The sequence below is a fragment of the Crocodylus siamensis genome, chromosome 5 (genome assembly GCF_052110815.1).
Source record: "Crocodylus siamensis isolate JL-2025a chromosome 5, ASM5211081v1, whole genome shotgun sequence".
Taxonomy (NCBI): domain Eukaryota; kingdom Metazoa; phylum Chordata; order Crocodylia; family Crocodylidae; genus Crocodylus; species Crocodylus siamensis.
This window is the reverse complement of record NC_143399.1, coordinates 33,541,460-33,566,521: the sequence shown is the minus strand read 5'-3', so window position 1 is coordinate 33,566,521 and position 25,062 is coordinate 33,541,460. Positions and strand designations below refer to the sequence as shown.

General features: G+C 45.9%; 1 protein-coding gene across 4 annotated transcripts in view; it reads left to right on the top strand.

The window, feature by feature from the left end:
• The first annotated feature begins 1,714 nt into the window (after positions 1-1,714).
• Positions 1,715-25,062, top strand: part of ARHGAP29 (Rho GTPase activating protein 29) — a 97,170-nt gene continuing 73,822 nt past the window's right edge. Inside the window, exons 1-3 of one of the 4 annotated variants that reach the window (XM_090047127.1) lie at positions 1,896-1,934; positions 2,934-3,041; positions 4,508-4,853. In XM_090047127.1, the coding sequence (XP_089903253.1) occupies positions 4,592-4,853 (262 nt within the window). In that variant the 5' untranslated portion in view covers positions 1,896-1,934; positions 2,934-3,041; positions 4,508-4,591. Of the gene's footprint in view, positions 1,935-2,329; positions 2,586-2,933; positions 3,042-4,507; positions 4,854-25,062 lie in introns of those variants that run through there. The other 3 variants (XM_090047126.1, XM_090047129.1, XM_090047128.1) reach the window with 3 other exon arrangements.

The window sequence follows — 25,062 nt, the reverse complement described above, 5'->3', positions numbered from 1 at the left end:
AGGTTGTCTGCGTACCACTGGTGGTACAGGTACCAGATTGGGAACCGCTGTCTTAAGAAATTGAATAATACACTGGAGAAATGGATTCAATGCTTGCTTCTGCCAAACAGTTCCTGTATGATGGTATTAAACTCTTCCTATGAAAACAGTACAACAGTAGGGTTTACATTTAGCATTTCACTAACTTTTGTGCGCTTGATTCGGCAGTATGAACATATTTTACAAATAACTCTTTGTGTACTTAATTTATTTACATATAATACATTACACCTACTATTTGGGCTCTCCATTAAGTTTATGACACATCATCCTTTCACATAAAATCCCAACAGTGCACAGGAAAACATGAAATTTTGAGTAACTTGATTCTGCCTAGGACTGCCCACCTTGCACTCCTCTCCCCTTCCAATATTCCCTTGCACAAAACCAGGAACAATTGCTGATGCAGAATCACACCAGTACACATATACTTCCTGTTGTCAGCTAACAATGCACAAGCCTCTCTTTTGTTTGTTTGATCAACAAAGTAAGTTGCACCTAGTTTTCGCATTTTGTGGTTTGGGATCATTTTCTGGAAGCCTATTTTCCACTTGGTTAGTCCTGTACATAGCCTTGATTTTATTTACATGATATTCACTGAATTGACTTCTCCTTTGCTTTGTGCTGGGGCAAGTTAATTTCCTGGTAGGTCTCTCATCAGAAGGCTTCTTATCAGGACATAGGGTCCAAACTTTTCTTATTTCTGGCAATTGGATATTGCTATTTGGACACTGGCTGGCCTGGGAGAGACACTGGGATGCTGGCAACCAGCTTGGGCAAGTGAGATCCAGTGGCAGCTGGATCACCCTGCTGAACTGATCAAAGGTGCTGAATCCTGAGCCTATGGGCAGATCCAGCTCAAGGAGCCGCATAATCTGGGCTGTGGAGCTCCTCACAGCTCTGGAAATTTGGCAGTGGGAGAGAAGTGGCAATTAACACTCTCACCCACTCTCTCGTTGCCAAATTTCCGTGCCCTGCACAGCTGCATGGGGCTGGCAAGGCTAGTGCCCAATGCTGCCCTGTGACTGCAGTGACCATCCCTATGCTGTGGCATTAGCCCCTATCCCTGCATGGCTGGATCAGGCCTTTTCTGTGTGGTTGGATCAGGCTCACGGGTTGTTGTTTTTTGTAAAACTTTTCTTATTGCAGGTCAAATTAGCAGTTCTGAATTTTTTTAATGGAGCACACAATCGTTCAAACACCGTATGTGATGCTACAACCAGCAGGTATCCTCCACCGCAGATTTTTCAGCCCTGGGCCTCCAACACTCCCAAATCCATTGGTGGGCATCCTCCATGCAGGCCCAAGCCCAGAGGCTTGTGGTTTGGATGCCCTCAGGTCACTTAGCCAAAGGCCGCAGGAGCAAGTTAGGGAGGAGTCCCCCACTTCCATAAAGTAGGGTGTAGCCCGGATCCTCCCAGTGGCCGCTGTCCCGTGGGAAGCCAATTACAAGAGTGGTGGGGCGTCCTGGCCTCAGCGCACTGAAGGGCTGCACCGTCCACTACTCAATGCCATTTACATCCGTCTCCTCGAAGTAACGCACCCGTGCAACAGCTACTCTCGGTCTTGGCCCACACGAGGCCAGGAGCGACGAGCCCCGCGCCGCTCTTTCAGGGCCCTGAGTGAAGCGGCCCGCGGCAAACCGCACAGCTGAACCAGCAGAGGAAGCGGCCCTCGTCACGTCTGCAGCGGGGCGGGGGCTGCGCCTGAGGGCACGTGGCACCCGCCCCCTCTAGCACTGCCCACCTGTCGTATATTAGCATAGCCCCGCCCCTAGCGCGGAGCCGCCCAATGGGGGAGGCGGGGGCGTGTCCGGGGCGGGCGCGGCGACTGAGGGGTGCGGAGGCCCGCGGCTGCGGCGCGGATGCTGCTCCCGCCCGGGCGGCCCCTCGCAGGTCGGTAAGCGCCGCGGGGCGCAGCGCTCGCGCCCAGCCCGGGAGCGGGGAGGGTCCGGTCCTGACCCCCACCTGCGCCCGCGGCCCGGCCGCTCGTGCGCTGCGGGGAGGGTCCGCGGCGCTCAGCCCCACGCGCGGCAGGACGCGCGCGTCGGCAGCTGCTGGCCGGGCCGGGCCCCCGAGGACGCGGGTCGCGGGGACGGCCTGGCCGCGCTGGAGCCGGGAGCCGCGGGCAGGCGGGTGTAGCTCAAGGGTCTTGATTCCTCTTGGTAAGAAGGGCGGCCCGCCCCGCCCGGCCCCGCCCGGCTCCCGTTGTCGCGCCGAGAGCAGCCGCCGCTTGGCCGGAGCCGGGGGAGATGGTGAGGGAGCGGCGGGGCGGCTCTGGGAGGAACACGAGACACTTTCTCAGTAGTGGACAGCACGTGTCGTGGGGCCCGAGGCTCCTGGCCCTTCCCTCCCGCCCCGCGGGGCGGGCTCGGGCTCGGGCTCCGGCTCGCCCGCCGCCGGCTCTCGCCCTTCTGTCTGAACCTTTCTCTCCCCGCCCCCTGCCGCTTCCTCTCTCTGGCACTGCGCTCTGCCCTTCTGCTGGGGTTTGCACGCAGCAGCAGAGGAGAAACTTCTGCAAAATAGCTCTGAAAGGAGCTTGAAAAGGTGATGGCACTGACAAAGCATGCACCTGTGGGGGGACCAGATCCCACGCTGCTGCTTCTCTTCTGGTTTTGAAATCCTTGGGACTTAAATGCAATGGCTTTCTCTTCAGTGAACATGAAAATGTTGCTCGAGTCCCAGGAGTAGCAGATTCCATGCTCCTTAAAATAAGGAAGGGGCTCTGCAGCAGGCAGGGTCGTGAAGTAGCTTTTTGGTCATTAGAGTGAAGGAGGTTGCACAAAGGTTTTGCTCAACACTTTGTTAAATGTAAACTTTGCATACCCCTGCCTTTGGTCAGAGGCCGTTTCTTTGCCTGTAGTTGTGCGGTTGAATTACTTTTTTTTTTAAAAGGGAGAAAAATAATTGAATTTCATAAAAGTGCTACTCATCACATTGCACAGTGGGAGAATTCAGGAGATGTGATTTGGCTTCGAAACATGGCTTCTTCAGCTTGAACTGGTACAGATATGAGTGTGATGCTATACTGTGGCTAATATCTGCAATTTAATCTGCCTTTGTGTAACATGCATGGTTTAAATTTACTTCATCACCTACATGCAAACACCTCAGCAATCCAATTCTTAACCAGTGTGTTGCAATGTACAATAGCTTTCTTTGATAAAGCTAAACATGCAGTTTAAATGTAGTATTTTCTCCTTTTAGTGTTTAGGGCAGGGCTGGGCAAAACATGGCCCAGGCCGGATGTGGCCCGCCAAGCCATTCTATCTGGCCCATGGGGCCCCTAAAAAAATTAGAAAATTAATATTAATCTGTCCTGGGCTGCCTGTCATGCGGTCCTCGATGGCTTGCCAAAACTCAGTAAGCGGCCCTCTGCCCAAAATAATTGCCCACTAAACCAGGGGCGGGCCATAGTAGGCATTGTGATTAGTTGCTGGAGCTGTACCTCACTTTGCCACCTGGAGCTTGATGCTGTGAAATTAATTACTTCACTTGGCATAATGAAGTAGCCATAGCTGTTTTTTTCTTAAATGGATGCAGACGATTGCTTAGTTCTATCAACATGCTTGCTTCAAAGTATGAACTTTCCTTCTGTGTAAAATTTGTAACTGTGCTAAAGTTTTAAAATAAAATAAAACCCTTCAACTGATAAATAAAATCAACTTAACTGAAATCTTACAGATTGTATCTGATATTAGAGAAGTTGCCTTTTGAAAAATCATTAGCCTCTTTCTTCATCTTCTGTTTTAACAAGTTCTCTCTTAAAAATGTAGTTGGTTTTAACATTTCATGTAGCTGTTGAAAGTTCATCTTCTTTAGAACACGTTTCTTTTTTCCAGCAAACATTAGTAAGTCAAAGAACGCTAAACCAGGGTTATGTTATGAAAGTTTAGCATCACTGAATGTAGTGGCCTCTGATTTTACCAGCTGACAGGATGCTCAACATCACTTGGTGACTGAGGTTGGGCAGAGCACTGAACAGGAAAAGTAGTTTCTTGGTAATTTTTACATAACTTCTAGCAACTGTGTTCAGTTTTGAAAAAATGTACAGTGCAAAACAGACCTCAGTCTGCATTACAAAGATGAGTGTTAGGACTTCAGAAGGAAACTAACCAGGAAGCAAGTGATCTGGAATGAGTTATAGAAGTTATATTTGGGTAGGGAAAAATTAATTACTGATTTTTGTGGTGATTTATTTACTGATTAAAACCAGCATCGGCTATTTGGGGGTTCTGTCTTTGGTATCTGCCTTACAACCGAAGTTAACTTCAAGTAAATAAAAGATTTTAAAATATATACTCTATTACATATTTTAATATCCAGCTATTTAGTACTAGAAAGTCATTGTCCCCCTGTGGGATTGTTAGTACAGAAGTTTATATATTTCATAAATATTTGTTTATTTTCTTGTTTTTCTGTTTCCACTAAATGTATTCCTCTCTTTTTCTCTCCCTCTTAATTTTAAGGGCTTCATCTTTGGCTTGTCAGATGGGCATTAAGCGAAGTTGACTGTTAACTGCAGACATTTCAGAGGCATTGTATTAGCTGGGATGTTGCGACAGAACGGTGGAAGTAACAAGCGTGGTTTGGGATTAGCCCGACTATCTACCTCCAGCTTCTTCACCATCTCTAATTCAGGAAACTGGGGAATGGGGCGCAGCACCAAGAGCAGTTCTCTGAGCAGCATTAGCTCCAACTCTGACTGCTATGACAGTCCTATTGTGGATCCAGAGTATATCATGCAACTGGTAAACGATGTGAGAAAATTTGCAGATGTGCTACTATATTTGAGAGAGGCCATTCTTTCAGAAGGTACGTAAGATATTTTTTCTTCATTTCCTAATGAAGAAGTTCTTTAAAAAAAACTGCTCATAGGAGCTGTAATAACTTTATTGTGATTTTGTTTGTTTGTTTTGTTTTGTTGGGGTTTTTTTCCTCCCTGTCAAGCACTTTCATGATGCTTACAGGAAATGGTGGTTGTTACTTTGGGTGCTATGTTTTCTCAACAGAACACGGTGCAATCTGTTTCATAATCAGACATAAAATCTAGAGCTGCTAGAATTGGTAAGACTTGAGTAAAGAGAGGAGGAGGGGCAGGGGAAGTCTGTTTCCCATCAGACTGACTGAACTGACATTGGAAAAATAGTGCGACTGTTTAGATCAGCCCATTAGAGTTTTTAAACTACTGACTGCTTTTGTAATTCCAGAGTATGCTGTTGGTGATTTGGCTGAGATCCAGTCACAGTTGTAATAACATGGGAGACTGTTCAACAGTCTGTTATTTCAATCACTTGAATTTACTTTTCAAGTTCTGTTTTGTTTTTGTTTGTTTTTAAATAGATTTTAACTCTTAGGAATACTACCTCTTTACAACTCAAGGTACTTAAATGCTACGTTTAGAGAAGCAACAGGTGGAAACTGTGCAGGTTTTTTGCTGAGCCTTAGATCCAGCCTCAAGAATGGGTTGGCAATGTTTTTGACACAGAGGCAGTCCACTTCTAACCTGTCTGCCGCTACACTCTCACTCCCCCTACATCTCCCCCATGCAGTACTGCTGCAGCTTCTCAGCATGGGTAAAATACCCCCTTCAAAGCCCCCTCCCCTTCTCCCCGCCCCCCCCCCCCAAAAAAAATGCTTTAGAAACCCCCTAGCTGTGTGAGCCAGATAAAATGACTCCATGGACTTAGATGGCTGACTGCTGCTGTAGAGCATGTAATTTTTTTTCCTTTCCTTAAGGTGGCAATGGCATTGGGTTCTGGTTTTGTTGAGGCTCAATAACCTTTACTCCTTCACTATTTAAGAAGGATTTTGTTGGTAGCAATTTATATTGGACAAATCTGGACAGAGTTCAAGATCTCATGAATACAACACTTATTCCCCTCTATTTACCTTTAGATGGTTTATCTCCTTTATACTGTCATCAGTGCCACCACCCCAATGTCCTTCTCTAATTTGCAATTTGTGCTTCTAATGAGCATGTTCAATAAGTCTTAAGTTTTAAAGTACAGGCAGAATCTTGAGCTATTCCTGCATGGTTTGATTGCCACTGGGCATGTATCTGTCTGCTAAACACAAAAGCAGTGGACTTGCTGCTGGAGTTGATTAGCATCATTTTTGCTGCTGAAGGGACTGGAAAAGGCAAAAAGCACTGGTGGTTTGGATTTCATGACATTTGCAGCACATCGGACATTTTTAGTCAGGACAGTATTTTGCAGATACCAAGAGTTAAATTAGCTATGTGATCTGATGGCTTTCAGTTTCTTCTTTGTGGGAGAATACTAACAGCAGAAAGGTTCCTTAATTGGAATGTGGCTTCTTAAAATGAAATTATGATCATGTTTATACCTGGTGTGTAGACCACATTTGACCTTCCTTGTATAAATATTTTGAAGATTTCCAGGCAAGAGGATTTAGGATCTCTCGGATACATCCAAGTTTGATCATAAACAGGATAGTAAATATTACCTGGAATTAAAAAAAGCTGGTGTATTGTGGATTTGAGGCTTAGCCAACTTAGGCTTTGTTTAGACTGGGAAAAAGGGTTCAAGATGGGAATATGGATGGCATCGTTCTGAGCTGCAAGGCAAGGGATTACCTTTTTTATTGTATAATTGGCAGAGGTTTAACAAGCTTTGGAGCATACTCTGTTCTAACTCAGGTCTAGCTTTGAGCCTGTACTTAAACTGAAGCAGTTGCACCAAAAAGTTTGAGTGGGTCTAAAATACAGGGCAACTTTGAGTTTAAACTTAACCACTTTGAGGTGAGTCCTGTTCATGTCTCTGAACCAGATATCTGTCTGGCATATTTTGACATCATATTTAGGCATTTCTTGGAAAACAGCTTCCAGAACACAAGTAGATTCTAGTAGCCTCAAAGACCATTTTAACTAATAAGCTTGTTCAGTTTCACTTTAAACTCTGAGGAGCCAAACAAATAGTATGGAAGATGACTAATACAATTAGTGTGTCATCTGTATACTTGCCAGGACTACAGACCCAGGTCCGCAGCCCCCTACCCCCGCCCCCCTGCTGCAGACTTGGGTGGGGTGGCTCCCCACCACTGCATGCCAAGGGAGCTGTGCCCCCCCAACTCCTGGGGGGGCCAAGGGGACCTGTGCCCCCCAGCTCTGTACACAGGGCAGGTGCAGGCTACGAGCTTGGGCTCCCACCCTGCTTCCCTCCACAGCTGAGTGGGCACAACCTGGCACAGCAGGGAATGGCTGGGCCACGCAGGGATCTCCTTGCTGCCGTGAGCACCACGCTGCCCTGGTGACATGCCTTCTGTGTGAAGGGCTCAGCCCTGCACAAAGGGGGCATGTAAGCTCCGCTCTGCCCTGGTGACAGCAACGAGCAGCTTCTCCGCAAGGCTCCTTTGCTCTATGCCACCTTGCGCCTGCTGGGTTGTGGAGGCCTTGCGGGAGGGGACCAGGGTGGAGCTTGCAGAGGCGAGCAGTTTCTCTGTGTGAACCTGTAGTTCCCTGCTGCCCTCCCCAGGGGCCTCTACAGCCTGGTGTGGCAAGGAGCTGGGGAGCTGCGTGGAGAACCTGCTCTCTGCTGCAATCTCCGTGCTGCCTTGGTGATGTGTGCCTCTTGTGCAAGGAGCTGAGCTTCTCAAAGCAGCGACACGGCCAGGATGCACATCGCCAGGCAGCATGGAGCTCACAGTGGTGAGGAGATCCCTGTGCGACCTGGCTGTTCCCTGCTATCCTGAGTCATGCCCACTGGGCTGCTGAGGATCTGGGGGAGGGAAGCAGGGTGGGAGCCTGCAGCTTGCGCCTGCCCTGTGTACAGATGTGGGGGGCACAAGTCCCCCCTGCCCCCTGGGAGTGCGCGTGGCAGTGGGAAGCTGACCCTCTCCCTCCCCTGGATGTGCCACCTGTGGCCTGGTCCTGCTCCTCGCTGGAGCCCCACACATTGCAGCCCCAGGCCCCAAACATTACCTGGCTGGGCAGCAGCCTAAACCCTGCCCAGCTCCCTGCCTCCCTGCAGGGGCCTCAGTCCCCCTCTTTCTTCCCCTCCCCCCTTATCTGCTGGAGCTGCTCTGCAGGCTGCCTGGGGCCATGTACTGTACATGAATGTGGTGCCCCCTGTCTCACCACCTTCCTCCCACTTCCTGTCATTGCAAATTGCTAAATCCATGGGTTTCTCTGATAAAACAAGACATCTGTGATTTACTCTGTTTTTCCGTGGGAAACGGAAAACCCGGATCCTACTCACTACCTTGCCAGAGGCCTGGCTGTACCTGCAGTGGTTGGGTTTGCCTGTGGTGCCACTGGGGCTGCCAGCACCCCAGCTCTCACTGGTATACGGGGTGCCACAGCGGAGACCTGTGGTACTGCTTTGGTTGCCAGTGGCTGCCTATGTAAGAAACCCTGCCATGGTGGCGAGAGCCCTGGCTCTGGTCACAGCAGAGGAGCTTCTGCCCAAGGAGCTGCACATGCCCCTGAAGAAAACAAGGGTCTGGCTGTTGCTGTAGTAAGCTGCGGCTCTTGCCACCGTAATAGAGCATCTGACCACGGTGTTTTTGGCTGCTGCCGGTAGCCCAACCACTTTGGCTGTAGGCGTGAAGTTTCTGACGACGGTGCTGCTCAGGTTGCTAGCACCCTAACTTGTCAAGGGTTCTGGATGCTGCCACAGGAAGCCTAGTCACCGCAGGGCTTGGCATGTGGTGCTGCTGGGGCAGTCAGTTCTCTCTGAGGAGGGTGCAAGCTGCTGCTGTGGGAATACGTACACACACACAGACACACTGTCTCTGTACATGATATGCCCACACGTTTAGTTACAACAGTAAGTGAAAAGAATATAGCAATGGTAGGTAATTGAAAATTAAGTTAAGTTGCATTAATTACTCTGAATTGCACCTCTACTCAAAATGGCCCAATATTTGGGCTAAAACTAGCAGGTGGCAAACTGGAGTAATCAAGGAATAATGGAATGCTGTGGTCTTAGCATGATGAGAGGTCCTTGAGGCAAACTGTTAAATAAAAAAAACAAAACTTCTGACTAGTTATACAATTTAAGAATTGTATAACAGATTTGTTCTGAAACTGTAAAATAGTGGTTCTCAACATTTCTAGAATTGAGGCACTCCTTAGTCTTGAGACATCCCTTGGAAAATGCCAGCTCTTAGTTTTTGTTCAGTTTCTGACTACAGAAAAATAATAGAACAATTTTTCTGTTGCAAACACCTCAGAAAGATTCCAATAGATCAGAATGTTTTTAATGATATGAATTTGTATTTGAAAGGTTTGGGTTTATCTTGTGAATCATGTTTGCACACCTAACAGTAGTAGCATTGTGTGGCACCTTTAAAAGCATCCCACGGTACTACGGCACTGTGGTTAAGAATCATTGGTGCAAAATAATCAGCTGCAGGGACCAGATAAGAACTTCCCATGCTCCTTCAGAACAATATTGCTCACATGATTTGTTGCAGAAGTAGTTGTGTATACAATTTTTAGATAGTTTTAAAACTAAAAACTCAACTATGTAGAAAGGAATACATCCATTTGACTTCAGAGGACTGTATGGATAAATAACTTATTTATAAGTTAACAGAGATCCAGACTTTTCTATAATTGCTTGTCATTGTGCTGTTTGGGTTTTGGAGGGAGTGTTGCTTTTAACCTGCGAGAGTCTGCTGAAAAACATCATGACAGTGATTTGCTGTGCTTTCTAACCTGCATTAACTTTGACCTTTGTCCTACTTAAGAATTGGTGCTACATAAAGTGGGACTTTAAAAAGAGTTTGTGTAAAGTACTTATTGGGAGTAAGAAATAAGCTTTTTCACTTGCAAAACTAAAGATTTTATTCTTTATGTAAAAACAATTAATTGGGATTGACAAGATGGTCAATTGATTGGTCAAATATTATCGATTGACTGGTCAATTGCCTGTATTTTTGACCGGTCAAAGATTATAGCAAATTACAAAAAAAACTACTTTTTTTTGTAGTTTCTTGGCAAAAGTATTATTTTTCAAAATTAGTTTTTAACACATTTCTTAATAGAAAATTTGTGCTTTTACTTATTTGTGCTTTTATATATTTTGGACCTATTGGCAACTGTTTACAATTTTTGACGAGTCAATTGACCCAACTTTATTTGACCTCTCAAATATCCAATTCTCACAATTATACTGTGTATGGATATAGAGAGGACCTCTGAAATATAATTGGAGTATAAACTACCAGATATCCTTTTCCTGAGTATGCAGGCAGCTCTTGGGGCTCCTCTGTGGATCACAACCGGGCAAAGTCATAGGAGAGCAATGTTCACTAACTACAACTTTTGAATTGCATTAGTTTATGAACCTGTGGCACAGCTGTATTTCTGATCTCTGGAGTTTCTTGTGGGATAAGAGCCAAAAATGGTACTGGAGACAGAGTAATGGGTATTTTCATCCCTGATTTCTGTCTCTTCACAGCCAGCACAGGTAACTGGAGAGAGGCAGACAAACCGGAAGGCACACAAGATGCGACTGAGGGTGGTCGAGCATTGGAACAGGCTACCTAGAAAAATTGTGGTATCTCCATCCCTAGAAATTTTTAGGAGCAGATCAGACTGACACTTGACTGGGATGGTTTATTCAGGGGTGATCCTGCCTTGAACAGAAAGCTGGACTAGCTGACCTTGTGAGTTACCTTCCAGCCCTACTTTCCTGTGATCCTAAGGGAAGGGATCAGACGAGGCCCTTTTCTTTTTTCAAACTCTGGTTGCAGTGGCCTGAGCCTTCACAAAGTGATGTTAACCTTTGGGCTCCTCTAGTGGCAACTGTTACACTTTTACAGACCTCCCTCCCTCTCTCCTCTTGATTCTCTTCTAGGGCTCGGTCCTATTGCTTATAGCTGTATTGAATGGTGGAGAAATCATGTTCTAACTAGAGTGGGCCTCTGATTTCAGACTTAGTTCCTAGAAAAGTGTATATCCCAAATTTTAACTACTAAAACATTCCAGCAGCTGTTTAAAAGCTGAATTAAACAGTTTTGAAAAGTCTCAGAAGTTCAGCTTTGTCCATCCTGTTGGGGGTGGAGGATAGAAATACCTTGCCTTGAAGGATGTTCTAACAGGTAACCTATTATCTGTGCTGTGGGCAGTTTGCAACATATCGTACTGGAAGAGAGGTGGTCTCTCGTATAGAGAGCATCCACAAGGAGACTTGGGAAAACACTAAAAACAGGCAGGTGCCTACGTTTAAGCCATTTAAAAGCCCTAGGGAATATAGTGCTAAATTGTTTTTGGTTTTTTTTGTGAGTTTGAAAATATTCCTTTGGGCTTTTATAAGCATATGTAAGGCCCTTTAGCTCACATGCAGATTATTTTGCCTCGCTTGTAATATGTGCGTAAGCAAGGATGCCTTTTAATGATTAGGGTGCTGAATTCTCCGCTGGCTTCAACATGTTTACAATGTAACCACAAGCATTACAGTAATCTAGGGTTGAGCTGGCAATATCATCAGTTGGAGCAGCAAGGTCTGTACCCAGGAAGGAAGGCTGCAACCTCCTGAGCAAACTCCAAAGAAGAAAAGCCCTTTCTGGCTACTTTCTGAAAGCTGGTATCTGGGTCTTTAACTAGACCAGTGGTGCCCAATCTTTTTGGCTTATGAGCCAGATGAGCAGTGCCAGGTGTATCTCTGGGCCAGATCTGGTGTGTTGTACTGGTCCAGCCAGAATCTAATGTAGAGCTGTGTGGGGCTTGGAAATTTGGCAGCAGGGGAGCAGTGGGGGTGGCCGTGTTAATTACCATAGCTCCCCCACTGCCAAATTTCTGGACACATGGGGGGACCGGCAGTCTGGATTACATGGCTCTGTGGCTCAGATATGCTTTGTAGGCCGGGGGCTGAGTACCCCTGAACTAGATGCCCAAAGTTACAGGTACACACCCCTGATTCAAAGAGATGGGTGCAGGCTTTGTCTAGTCTGCACGCCAGTATCACTTTGTTTCATTCATCTGTATTGACTTTTAGCTAGCTTGGCCTCTTCCATGTCTCAGTCCCAGACCCCAGGAAGGGTGATAAGTTCATCATTTGTAACAGAAGAAAGATATTAAGTTGGGTGTCATTTACATATTGAAGACGTTGTTGCTTGTGTTAATTGATCTAATTCTCTCACACCCTGAATGAGGGTGAGAGAGAATAATTCAGGTTTGCTGTTGGAGTGGAAAAGTGGAGCAATTGCTTAGTGTCTCCAAAGGACTGTGCATGCTGCAAAGGAAAAACATATCACTGCCAAAGGGAGCATGCTTGCCTGCTGGACCTAGGCCAGATCCATGTCTGCAGAGGCACATAGCTCATTCAGCATCTATGGCAGGGGAGGGGATGCCACCTGACCAGTGGCAGCTGCCTTCTCCATGCAGAGAAGCCAGGCAGCAGTGGCACAGAGTCTGGCAACAGCAGCCTCATGGTGCAGGCTGCCTGGGAGCTGCCCATTGGGGTTGGTCCCTTTTGCTTTAGCCCAGCCCAGATATGCTGCTGGGTGCTGGGCTGTGCCCTACTGTAAGAAAACTCAAGGGGCAGGGGGAGTGGACATTCAGCTCACCATGTCCCTGGCCCCAGATGTACTACCTGGCTCTCAGAGCTGGATAGCACAGGGTTACCCCTGCTGTAGTAACAAGTCCTAGGGTGGGTACTCTGAAGCCTGGGGCTCAGGCTCTGCTGGCCCTTCACTCCCTAATTATGTTAATTCATGCTTGCGTGCTGGATCTAGGCAAAAAAAAATTGCATAATTCTTTCAAAGTCTCCAAAATATTATATTGCAAAAATGTTCAGTACAGCATCTTTTTAAAACTAAAAATCCAACTGTGTGGAAAGGAATACATTTGGTTAGCTTCAGAGGTCTATATAGAAGTACAGAGCTTCCACTCCAACCTTGCTGTCCATCCTGTTAACTTGGTTTTTACTGGACAGTCAAGAATCTTCCAGTAAGTGCATGTAATTGTGTTGTTGCATTGGTAACCATTAACTGTACCAAATTACAGAAGGAAAAAGTGCTTTCCTCCCATCTTCGATTGTAGCAAATGACAAGGTCCTGTGACTGTGCCCTTTGCAATACTCTGTAGAAATTTAATGCATCCCTTTCATTTTTTTGGCAGGTGTAGACTGCAGTTTCTAGGTCTTTCATAGTAGCTCATTAGGAGCAATTGAAAGACTAAACTTTGCATCTGGTATTAGTATGACTGCTTCAGCATTTTATTGTTCTGGTTTTTGTTATTCTTTGCCTGTAGTTTACCTGCTGGTTTCAATAAAATTTGTGATGAAAGTAATTTTCAAAGTGGTGTCCTTTATACTTTATGCAGGTGTTTCGGGGTCCTTTCTTGCACAAAGCTTATCCCCAACCCCCCCTCCCTCCCCCGGGTGCATTCTATCTTCGGTTACTATAAATGTAGCTTACATTCCAAAATGGTAACTTGGTATTTTGGAATTCTGCTTGGATATTGCCTTTAATACCACACTTCTTAATCATGTTTTGCAGCATAGCTTCTAGGAGTCTTAATATCTCAGCTTCCAAACTGCAAGATATTTTTAGAGTGCACAGTGTGCATAAAATGAATACTACAATATTGAGTCCAGGGTCCTAGAAGGATGTGTTACAGTTCAGGTAGATGGGGTTGCACATTTTCCTTCTTTATACTGAATCAGTGAAACATTTGTTAGAAAAATGTGGCAATGTGTAGAGTACTTTTTTCAAGCGGTAAAGAATTTTGGATGTGTAAACCTTCTGCTTGGGTAGGTAATTAATGATCCCACCTAAAGAAAGCAGATATTGATTTGTGGCAGGTAAGGAGTTGCCTTTGGTAAGCTGTAGCTTGACTTCTATAAATGATGCAAGATACTTGACTTAGACATATGTAGTAATTGCAACTTGTGCAGACTGTATAAAGCACACCTTTGGCAAGGCTGTCTTCTCTGCTTTGTTCTCGGCATGCTCAGTGAAAGCAACTTCAGTTGTGTGACTTCTGTTCAGGATGGTACCTAAATTGTGAGCCCTGTGGACACAGGGCAGCAAGAGAGAGAATGCATCCAAATATGGGAGGAGTAGCAACTACATTTCTGTTCATGTAGCAAGGCTGCATTGCCTTCAAGATGCTTCTTCACTAGGACTCTTTCTTCTGTTGGTTGGCCACCCCTGTGCTACACTTGCGGCTCCAGAGTCCAAACTTCGAGTCCAAGCTGAGTAATGAGCCCACTGCAAGCAGTGACATCACATGATGTGACATAAGAGCTATGGAAGTTGGTCACTCTGTACTTATGCAAAGATGCAAGAAGATGCATATTAACTTCTGAAAAGCCACATGTGGCTCTGGAGCTGCAGGTTGGCCACTAGCATCTTTGCAGCTGGATTACAACAGCTGGAAATGCTTACATACTATCTAGATGCTTTAAAAAGTGTCCTGACCTTTCAGAGGATGAGTGGTCAGCCCTTCTGGAAATTAGGGCCTTAAAATGTCAAGGTGGGCAGCTCTCAAAAAGAGACTCTTCAAACTGATAGTCACTTAAAAAATGGCTTATCATAGTCTTAGGAGCATTGGTACTTTTCCTGGTTTAACTTAAAGCAGTCTCCTAGCATCCCAGGTGCTTTGCAGCCCTGGGCTGGGCTCTGTGCTCCAGAGAGCCCCTCCCCTCTGCTCCCGCACAGGAGTTACAGCAGAAACTGCAGGTACAGTGGCATCTGCCTGGCTTCCCCCTGCCCTAACTTCCCACCACCACTCCCTGCTCAAGCAGGGATTCCCTCCTCCCTTCTCGAACAACGCTGAGTAGCCAGCATGTGGTATGCTAGCTAATGCTGAGAGGTGTCTGTGTAAGGCAGACAGGACAGTGTCCACTTAGGGCTTTTTTAAACTAATCAACAGGTCAGCTGGTAATGCCCTTGGTTCCTTCCTTGGAAAAAGTGGTTTAAGAAGAGCTTAAACTGATGAGAGAGGCTTTTGTTTTCTGATGGGCTGATGAATGCTTTATTATCAACTCTCTGCTGGGCTGGGGGTAGGGGCAGAGGCTAGCCATGCCCTCCTCAGCTCAGTTTAATGGAAGGGAAGGGAGGGCTGCTCTAGTGCCCCCCAGCTTCTAGCCTGAGCCACTGTAGGCATGTGCCTGCATTTCTTCAGTCCAGAGGGGATGTGTCTGTGGTTACAAACTGGTTCAGCCTGGCAGGTTAGACTAACTTGCAAATATTAAATCAGTTCAGGCTCAGGCTTTTTGAATGTCTGTCCCTAACCTATCAGTACTATAGCAGATGTCAGAAGAGTAGGGTGGTTAAGGCAGAAGAGTTGCATATGAAAGATTGCTTGTTTCAGAAGTCTTTTAGTTCTTGGTGTTTTGGTAATTTTGCCAGAGTCAGTATTCTAATCAAATTAAAAATAGTGCTGGGTTGTTGGTTTTTTTTAAATCTAACTCTTTGTTTCTTTTAGGAATGTCTCTGTGTCCAAAACATGAGCTTCAGTTTTAACAAAGTTCTAATAAACTAACTCGAGTAAGTGAAGAGATCTGATATCAACAGTTGTCTGTAATAACTCTAGAGCTAATTAAAGAGAGAATGCAATAATTGTTATAATACCAGGAATTGTTCAATATTTGTTGTTTACCCTAGTTGATGATTTCCTAATCCATTAGTTCTGGTATGTTTCAATAAGAGCTCCTCTTTCTCTAGTATGCTGCATTAGAAGGACCAATCTAATGACATCTGAGACTCTAGAAGAGTAGAATCTGTATTCTGGGTATGAATACATAAGGCAACTCTGATAGCTGTTGTAAGCCAAGTTCTGATAAAGGTTTCTTAACTTGCCTTACAGTCACTAAACAAGTTCTGCCTCTCGCACGTTAGCGTGCTGAGCCACATTTTTTTTTTTTCATTTCTAAAACTATAGTCATACTCTCAACTGGTGGCTTCCTGTTTTATAAGGTTCCTTAAGGTATAAGACCCAATTAAAATACATAAATTAAACCATTATAAAGCAGTTATGTTCTGTCCTTTCAGTAAAGTAACTGTCACATGCATAAGCAATTTGCTTGTTGATTAAGTAACCTTTAGGCATCTTGGAGAAAGGGAAAAGTAATTCAGGTAAAGAAAGACATGTTGATCCTGACATAGCAGATAGAGCAGAGCAAATTAAAAAAAAGTCAGTTTAACCTTCTCTGATTATATCAGTTAAATGATAACACAGCAGCATGGACATGGCAGCAGCACTCCCTTCCTAGGCCTTTGAGGTGGGGAGGGGGTGGTGGCAGACCCTGCCAGACTAACACAGCCCAAGTGAAGGGGCAGGAGTGGGGGGCAGCAGCAGGCCATGCGTTTTCCCAGTCTTCTGCAGTGGCTAATAGGCTGGGTGGGAGGGAGCACCTGTGAACAAGCAGTTAATTGCTTAATTGATCATGATATCACTAGGTCATCCACTGTCTGCCTCTTTAATTTCATAGGCTATGGATACTAGCCCCCCTCCCCTCCCCGCTCCTCCCTTTCTCTCTCCATCCCCCCACCCCCCCTTCTTGACCTGCAGCCTTTCTTTTCCTGAGCTACCACGTGGCTCCCATTCCCTACCAGACTGCACCCCACGCTAAATGTTAACTGGTAATGCATTACTGGTCTAAATGCACTTATTGTTTAAACATTTAACCTTTTACATCCCTAGAACAAATGGGTAAAACAAACTGACCTGTCCAATTTAATACCAAATCCTGTAACAATAATTACAGAATCCCAGAATATTGGCAACTTTGCCTAAAGCACTTTTCAGTTCATTTAACTTTTCTGAGGATTTTATAACTATCATAAACTAATTTAAGGTTTAAATGGGTATCTGATATCTTTTATCTTCTAAAGCAGCACCTCAGACTTGGCCCATAATGAACTAACAGCATGTTTAAATGCATCAGCCTACTCTTGCATAGATGTGACTGTAGGTGCGCCACAATATCGGTCCATATTGAATTGGCACCGATAAAAGGCAAATTGATATTATCAGCAACAAGCTTTTTTTTGGCCAGTGTGCCTGATTAATGTCAGGGATAAATGCCGTGTGCAGCCGCAGCATGCACACAGCCAGGAATGCAACCCGGCAGCTTGGAGAGCAGCATCTGGCCAGTAAATCTGTGGCGGGGAAGGGGTGTGGGGGAGGGATGGGGCATAGGGAGGGCAGATCAAGGCCCCTATGATGAGGGAGGGAGTAAAGCTGGGACAGGCCTTGCCCAGGCAGGGCATGGGACAGAGCTGTGAGCAGCTCATCGGGGTGGGGGGGGGGGAGGGAGGGGTATAAAGTTAGGGCAACTCCTGCCACTATGCACCCTTGAAAGAGACACAGAGGGCATATGCCCCCATGGATTTGTACATAGGGTGGCCATCATAGAGGACAGTCCGGTTTTCTGCTACTCTGTCCTCTATTGATACACAGCTGGATGCTTTTGTCCTCTCTTTTTCTCTTGAAAAGAAAAATAGAGGACATAAAGGCATTGGGTTTTGTATCAATAGAGGACAGAGTAGCAGAAAACCGGACTGTCCTCTGTGATGGCCATCTATTTGTACACGGGGCAAGGGTGGGGTGCTCGCTGTGGGCTTAGGGCTTAAGGCTGGGGGCTGTGTTGGCCTCTTCCCAATGCAGGGGGCTGGGCTGGAGCTGCACTCTGGGTGGGGAGGGGGCTGGGAGGCAGGCTATGGCAAATTTTGGGGTGGCTGCAGTCCCCCTCCACGTAGTCCCCCTCCCCGTGCCACTGCCACCTGCCCCAAGCACAGCCCTGGCCCAGCCCCTACTCCAGGAAGAGGCCGGTACAGCAAGCACCTGCCCTTGCCCTGCATACAAATCTGGGGGACACATGCCACCCATGCCTTCCTTAGAGGTACATGCAGTGGTGGGAGCTGCTGCCCCCCCACACACATACACCCAGGCAAGCCACCCATGGATTGGCCCTGTGCCCTGCCCTGACTGGGCATCCCCTGCCCCACTCCTTCCCTCACTGAGGGGCCTTGACCTGCCTCCATTCAACTAGGGTCTGCCCCCCCTCCCCCCCCCCCCCCGACTTACCAGCCAGATGCTGCTCTCCAAGCTGCCAGGCTGCATAACAGCAATTGGATTGGTATCTGCTGATTATGGCTGGTTAATAATCAGCCATCAATATCAGCCAAAAAATCTTTATCAGTGCACCAGCAGAACGGACTTCTTGGTATGTAATGGTTCTGGTGTCTGCAGAACTACTGCTGTACTTAATTTTGCTCAGGGTGGAGTCTTATATAAGCAATGAGTTGGGGATTTTCCTCTAAACTCTTGCTTAGGTACCTGACCCTACTGTCAATTGGCCTGTTAGGACCCTAGTTGAATGGGAGGCATCACATCAGGTTATGACAAAAAAAAAACTAGGCTCAGGTGGAAGACAGAGTGATATTAGGCTCCTGGAGTTTCTCTTTGTGAATGATAAAAATAATTGAAGTTGAATGTGAATTGGCTTTCTGTGCTGGTTTTAACTGGTGTCAAATATGGCCAAAAAGCTTGCGGAAGGTTTCTGACCTGTAAACTCTTCAGTAGAATGCAGCTGCAGATCTAGGATTTTGAAGAGGAGGGGTGTAAATAGTGGGTGGCACAGCACTCACTGTACATGTGCCACACAGTCTTAGTGGCATTAGTGCCATGCTGAGGAATCGAGGAACAGTGTGACCATATCACTGTACCCTCCCACAGATCCTGTTCTACACCCACTACTGTGAAATACTTACAGTAAAAATGTTACAGCTTTGCCTGCTTGAAAGTGAAGCTGATGTTATTGTTTCAAGCTGAGGGAAATGCAAGAAGTAAACAGGAATAAATAGTGGGCAAAACTAAATATTTAAATTTAGATTTAACACCTCATGAGGCATGTACTGTTGCCAAAGACAATGAGTTTCTGTTTACAGTGACTCACCTTTCCAGCTAGCTTGTGAGGGAGGGCACAGCTTCTTAACGCTTTTTGAGGGTTCTTCCTGTGAGCAAAACTTGAGGACTGCAGAGTCCCTCTGCCTTCTCTTATGCACCCACCCGCCCCACCTTCTCTTCAACCTCCATGTCTTCCCCAGTTCCTCTTCCATGCAGAACTGGGATCCATGGGTGGGAGCCCTGGTTTACAAATTTGTCAGGAAGGTAAAAATATCTGCAGACCATGCAGGTGCACGGCACGTTTTGCAGATGTGAACTCCCCTGTTTTGTGGGCCTGCTGAAGTTAGCAGAAGGACAGTTCTTTCCTCCCCCTCTATAAATAGGGACCTACTAAGAACAGTGAGGCTAAGCCATTTTTGCAGCTCTGTCTCAACACAGTCCATTTTACAGACATTTTGAAGTGGCCCTGCCACTTGGTGCTGATTGGCAGAGAGTTGCTGGGGGAGAGGAGGGAAAAGGGGGCAGTCGCCATCTTGCCTGCTAGCTGCCCTTTGTCTAGCCTCACCCCTGAATGCTGATTGGAGAGGCTTTGGGTTGGGGGGGACAGGCAGAGGGAAGAGGAGAGGTAGCCACCATCTTTTCCGCTTGGGCTGCAAAGCCCACCTGGGAAGGGAAGATTTATTAAAAACTTATTTAGGCTTTTTTTTTTTTTTCATGGATTTCACAGGCAACCATGGATTTCATGGTTTCTATGAAATGTGCAAAACTACTATTTAGGTCCCCATTCTTAAATCTATAGAGGCTTCTGGGTCAGACGAGCCTTGCTAGGGTTACAGAAACAACTTGAATCCATAGGGGCCTTGTTAATCTTGTTTGCACTCCAGAATCTGATTCTAGTTTAAGCCTGGGGCCTGGTGACTGTAAAGAAAGCACTTTTCTGAACCCTTTTGGTACTTCCTGCTAATACATCAAAACCCCCTGCTGTAATTCCCCTCACTCTGGAGTCACTGGTTTGTCAGTACCATTCCTTCCAGGGATCTGGTAAAGAGTCCCTAGGTCCTCAGATGTTGGGACCTGCAAAATCAAGTGGGACTTTTTTGTGAAGATTTGAAGTGTACAATGTTAATCGCCATTTTCTGAAGTGGAGTTCTAACCTCTCCAGCTAGTATGACATTTTTGTAGCCAGCAAATAATGGGGACATGGCCCTGCTTTCTAACTCCTTGAATTCTGCTGGAGGGAACACCAGCTCCTTGTTCCTTTGTGATGATGCACTCCTTGAGATCAAATAAGGAAAATTCAAATACAGAACTGTAAACTTATTTACTAGTTTCTAACTTGAGTCTGTCCTTCCATCCCCCTGTCCCATCTGTCGCGATAATGTTCTTGACAGGCAGTATACATTCAAATTACAATGAGCCTGCAAATTTAACTTAGTTTTCTGTGTGGAATAATAACAGTCTACATGGCTGCCAAGGGAAGGTGATGAGGCATTGTCAAATACAGGTGAAAATGAGAGTAGAGTTTCAAGAATTTAGGCGCACTTAAGATTTTTTTTTTTTTTTTTTTTTTTATCACTAAAAACTCAAGTAGATGAACAAGAGTTGCACTATTAATGTTGCTAGTCCTGTGCAGAACTCTGTATCTTAACAGTAACATCAGATTCATGGAAAAGTTCTACTCCAATTACTTTGCAAGCAGAACAGAAATCCTGAAATTCACTTCTTGCAAAGTTGTCTTCTGCATCTTTATAGTGTGGCGGGGAGGAGGTAAAGAGTCTATTGAATGCAGATTGTAAATGATGGATGTTAAATACTCCCCTTTCCAATTAGTTTATTTGTAGTTTTAAAGTTAAAAGATAACCAAATAGACCCTTTGATTAGCAGACTGGTTTGTGGTTGAAACTGCCTCCCCTCCCCCAGCCACATATTCTGCATTCCTTCAGAACAAATGTTCACTTGTTGCTATAGTGTCTAAGAACAACAGTCCGTAGGGGTGTGTGTTTCGAGCTCATGTGAGTGTTTGAAATGTAAAATCAACCTCAGTACAGAAATTTCAGATGATTTGGTTGACTTAAAATAATTAGATATTTAATATGTCATTAAAACAAGTAAAATATCTTAATTAGGAAAATATTATTTGCTCTTAAATTACATTTTTTGCACTTCACGGTTGGTCTAGAAAAGGAAAAAAGTTTTCCTCCCTTCTCCCTTTTTTATATCATCAAGCTGTACAGAGACGACTTGAGCATTTAAAATCTTTTGTTACAAGTCCCCATTGGCCAGGGGACAGGAGAGCTAGTGGGACTGATATCAAGAAATTGATTTGCTGAAACTTTAGCAGCTGAGAGGGGAGAGATTGTTTAGTCAGATTCTCTTCTTATTTAATGTTTAACTGAAAACAGCTGACAAATGATTTAGGGGAAGCTCATGCCCACCAAATGAGTTGACTCCTGAATGCTCCTTTTATTATTCCTGGGTACTGCTAGTAAAAATTTGAAAGGCTAGATTTGATGCATAAAGGTGCAAATGAGCAAATAAAGGGAGAAAGCATTCAATAAATGCAAAGGAATGCAAGCTCTTGTGCAGAGCCTTTAAAAAAACCCAAAAACCTTAGTTTAATAGACTCATTTTTAAAGGGTTGAAGTGTTGGAGCTGGAAAGGTCCAGGAAGTGTTCTAGAAGCAAAGATTCTTTTTGAAATGGTATTGATTCCTGTAAGTTTGTCCAACAGCTCTTCCAGTTGACGCAGAAAAAGTTATCACTCAAAATCCTTGCCTTTCATTTTAATTTTTTTCTTTAAACAGCTAGTACTTGGAAGTAAGCCTGTCAACTGTAGCACTGTAGGCTTCAGTACAGCATTGAGACATCTTCACTAGTTTTAAATGAGAATCAAGGGCAATTAGCTAGCTCCATGCTGCTGGGAACTAGTTTGCCTCCGGTACATGGACTGTCATGTTATAAAGCTAGGTCAGATACAGTCTTATTGCAGGCATGAATCCTTTGAAGTCATACAGAAATAAAACTGATTTCTGCATGGATTTTCTTTGAGTCCTTCAATCTTCACTCCTGTCACAAAATGTTATGGCTGTGGTGATATCCTGAATCTCTGCTTTAAAATTTACATTTCTAGTGTATAAAGTGGGTCAGGTGAACTATGCTGTTTTTGTTTATTTTTTTTTTCATTTTTCCTGAAACAGCACATTGTTGTTAATGTTGCTGTCTCTTGGGTGCTTTCATATACTGCTATGGCTTAAATTTTTTTCTGCAATTTATGCTTATAAAAGGAATTGAGGTTCCCAATCCTAGAAAGTTAGGGTTGGAAGGGACCTCAGGAGGTCATCTAGTCCAACCCTGCTCAAAGCAGGACCATACCCAGTTAGATCGTCCAGGCCAAGGCTTATCAAGCTGGGTCTTAAAAGCCTTGGAGGATGGAGAGTCCACAGCTTCTCTGGGTAACTTGTTCCAATGTTTTATGACCCTGCCCTGATGAGAGAATTTTTCCTATTATCTAATCTGAACTTCCCTTGCTGCAACTTGAGACAGTTGCTTCTTGTTCTGTCATCTGCTACCAGTGAGAACAGTTTAGCTCCATCCTTTTTTGAACCCCTTCCCCCTTCAGGTAGTTGAAGGCTTCTATTATATAGTTTCATAGTTTCTAGGGTTGGAAGGGACCTCAGCAGATCATCTAGTCCGACCCCCTGCCATGGCAGGAAAGAATACTGGGGTCAAACGACCCCAGCAAGATGAGCATCTAACCTCCTCTTAAACACCCCCAGGGTAGGAGCCTACACCACTTCTCTTGGAAGTTGGTTCCAGACCCTAGCCACCCTGACTGTGAAGTAGTGCCTCCTGATATCTAACCTAAACCTACCCTCTGCCAGCTTGTGACCGTTATTCCTGGTCAATCCTGGTGGTGCTCGGGGGAACAGTGACTCCCCCAATGCCTGCTGATCCCCCCCTGACTAGTTTATAACAGGCCGCAAGATCCCCCCTCAGCCTTCTCTTTTGGAGGCTGAACAGGTTCAGGTCCCGTAGCCTCTCCTCATAGGGCCTGCCCTGCTGTCCCCTGATCATACAAGTGGCCCTCCTCTGGACCCTCTCCATGCTGTCGACATCCCTCTTGAAGTGCAGCACCCAGAACTGGACGCAGTACTCCAGCTGTGGCCTGACCAGTGCCGCATAGAGGGGGAGGATCACCTCTTTGGACCTGCTCAAGATGCACCTGTGGATGCATGACAAGGTGCTGTTGGCCTTCCTAACTGCCTCTCCACACTGCCGGCCCATGTTCATCTTGGAGTCAATGATGACCCCCAGTTCCTTTTCTGCCTCTGTGCTGACAAGAGGGGAGTTCCCCAACCTGTAGGTATGGTGCCAGTTGTTCCTCCCCAGGTGCATCACCTTGCACTTGTTTGTGTTGAAACCCATCCTATTCTCGTCTGCTCACCCTTGTAACCTGTCTAGGTCTGATTGTAGCCCGCTGTATCCTTCCAGTGTGCCCACGTCCCCCCACATCTTAGTGTCATCAGCAGATTTGAACGGGGTGCTTTTTACCCCCTCGTCCAAATCACTGATGAAGATGTTGAACAGTGCGGGCCCGAGGACCGACCCCTGTGGAACCCCACTGCCCACGTCCCTCCAGGTTGAGAAGGACCCATCCACTACCACCCTCTGGGTGTGGCCCTCCAGCCAGTTGGCGACCCATTTGACTGGGTGTCTACACCACAGCCCCCCAGTTTCTTAATGAAAACAGGGTGAGACACAGTGTCAAAAGCCTTCCGGAAGTCCAGGAAGACTATCCACTGCTACCCCTGCATCTAATGATCTGGTGATCTGATCGTAAAAGGCCACCAGGTTGGTCTGACAGGACCTGCCACTGATGAACCAGTGTTGGTTGCCCCTAAGCATGCAGTCCCCTGCTGGCCCCTCCTGGATGTGTGCCAGCATAATTTTCTCGAAATTTTCTCAAGATATCCCCTCCTAGTCTTCTTTCCTCCAGACTAAATAAGCCCAGTTCCCTCAGTCTTTCCTCAGAAGTCATGTCCACATCCTTTCTGTAGTGGGGGACCCAAAACTAAACACAGTACTCTAGATGTGGCTGTACCAGTGCTGAGTAGAGGGGAATAATTAGTCCCCTTGACCTACTAGCAACGCTCCTACCAGTGCATCCCAGAATGCGGTTAGGCTTCTTCATGACAAGCCTTCTTTTTAACACTGCTGGCTCATTCAGCTTATTGTCCATTGTAACCCCCAGTTCCTTTTCTGCAAAGCCTCTGCCCAGCCAGTCAGCCCCCAGCCTATACTGGTGCAAGGGCTTGTTTTGTCCTAAGTGCAGGACTTTGCACTTATCTGTGTCAAATCTTGTGCGATTCCTTTGGGCCCAATCCTCCAATTTGTCTATGTCACTCTGAATCCTAGCCCTGTCCTCCAGTGTATCTACTACTCCCCCCAGCTTGGTGTCATCTGCAGACTTGCTGAGGGTGAACTCTATGCCATCTTCCAGGTTGTTGATGAAGATATTGAACAAAACCAGTCCCAGGATTGACCCCCTTGGGCACTCCACATGATACCAGCTGCCAACAACACATGGAGCCATTGATTACTACTGTCTGAGCCCAATGCTGTAGCCAGTTTTCTGTCCACCTTACAGTCCATTCAGCTAATACATTCTTCCTTAGCTTGCCTGTGAGAATGTTGTGGGATACCATATCAAAAGCCTGGCTAAAATCAAGGTACACCACATCCATCAGTCTCCCTGCATACACAGAGCTAATCGCCTCATCATAGAAGGCAATCAGGTTGGTCAGGCATGACTTGCCCTTGGTGAATCCATGCTGACTGTTCCTAATCACATCCATCTTCTCCAGTGCTTAAAGTGGATTCTTTGATGATTTCTTCCACAGTTTTTCTAGGGACTGAGGTGAGGCTGACTGGTCTGTAGTGGAGGTGCACTGATACATCGGTCTGATACCAGATTGACACAAATATAAAGAAAATTGTCTATATCAGAAATTGGCCTGATATGGCCAGTAATAAGGGCTGATAAATGACCCATGCATACACACAACCACAGTGCAGCAGGGAAGCAGTGAGGAGCATAGCTGGCAATATGGAGAGTTGCATGCAACTAATAAGTCTGGTGTGGTGGAAGGGAAAGGGGCATGAGGGGGCAGATCAAGACCCCCATGGTGGGGTTGGG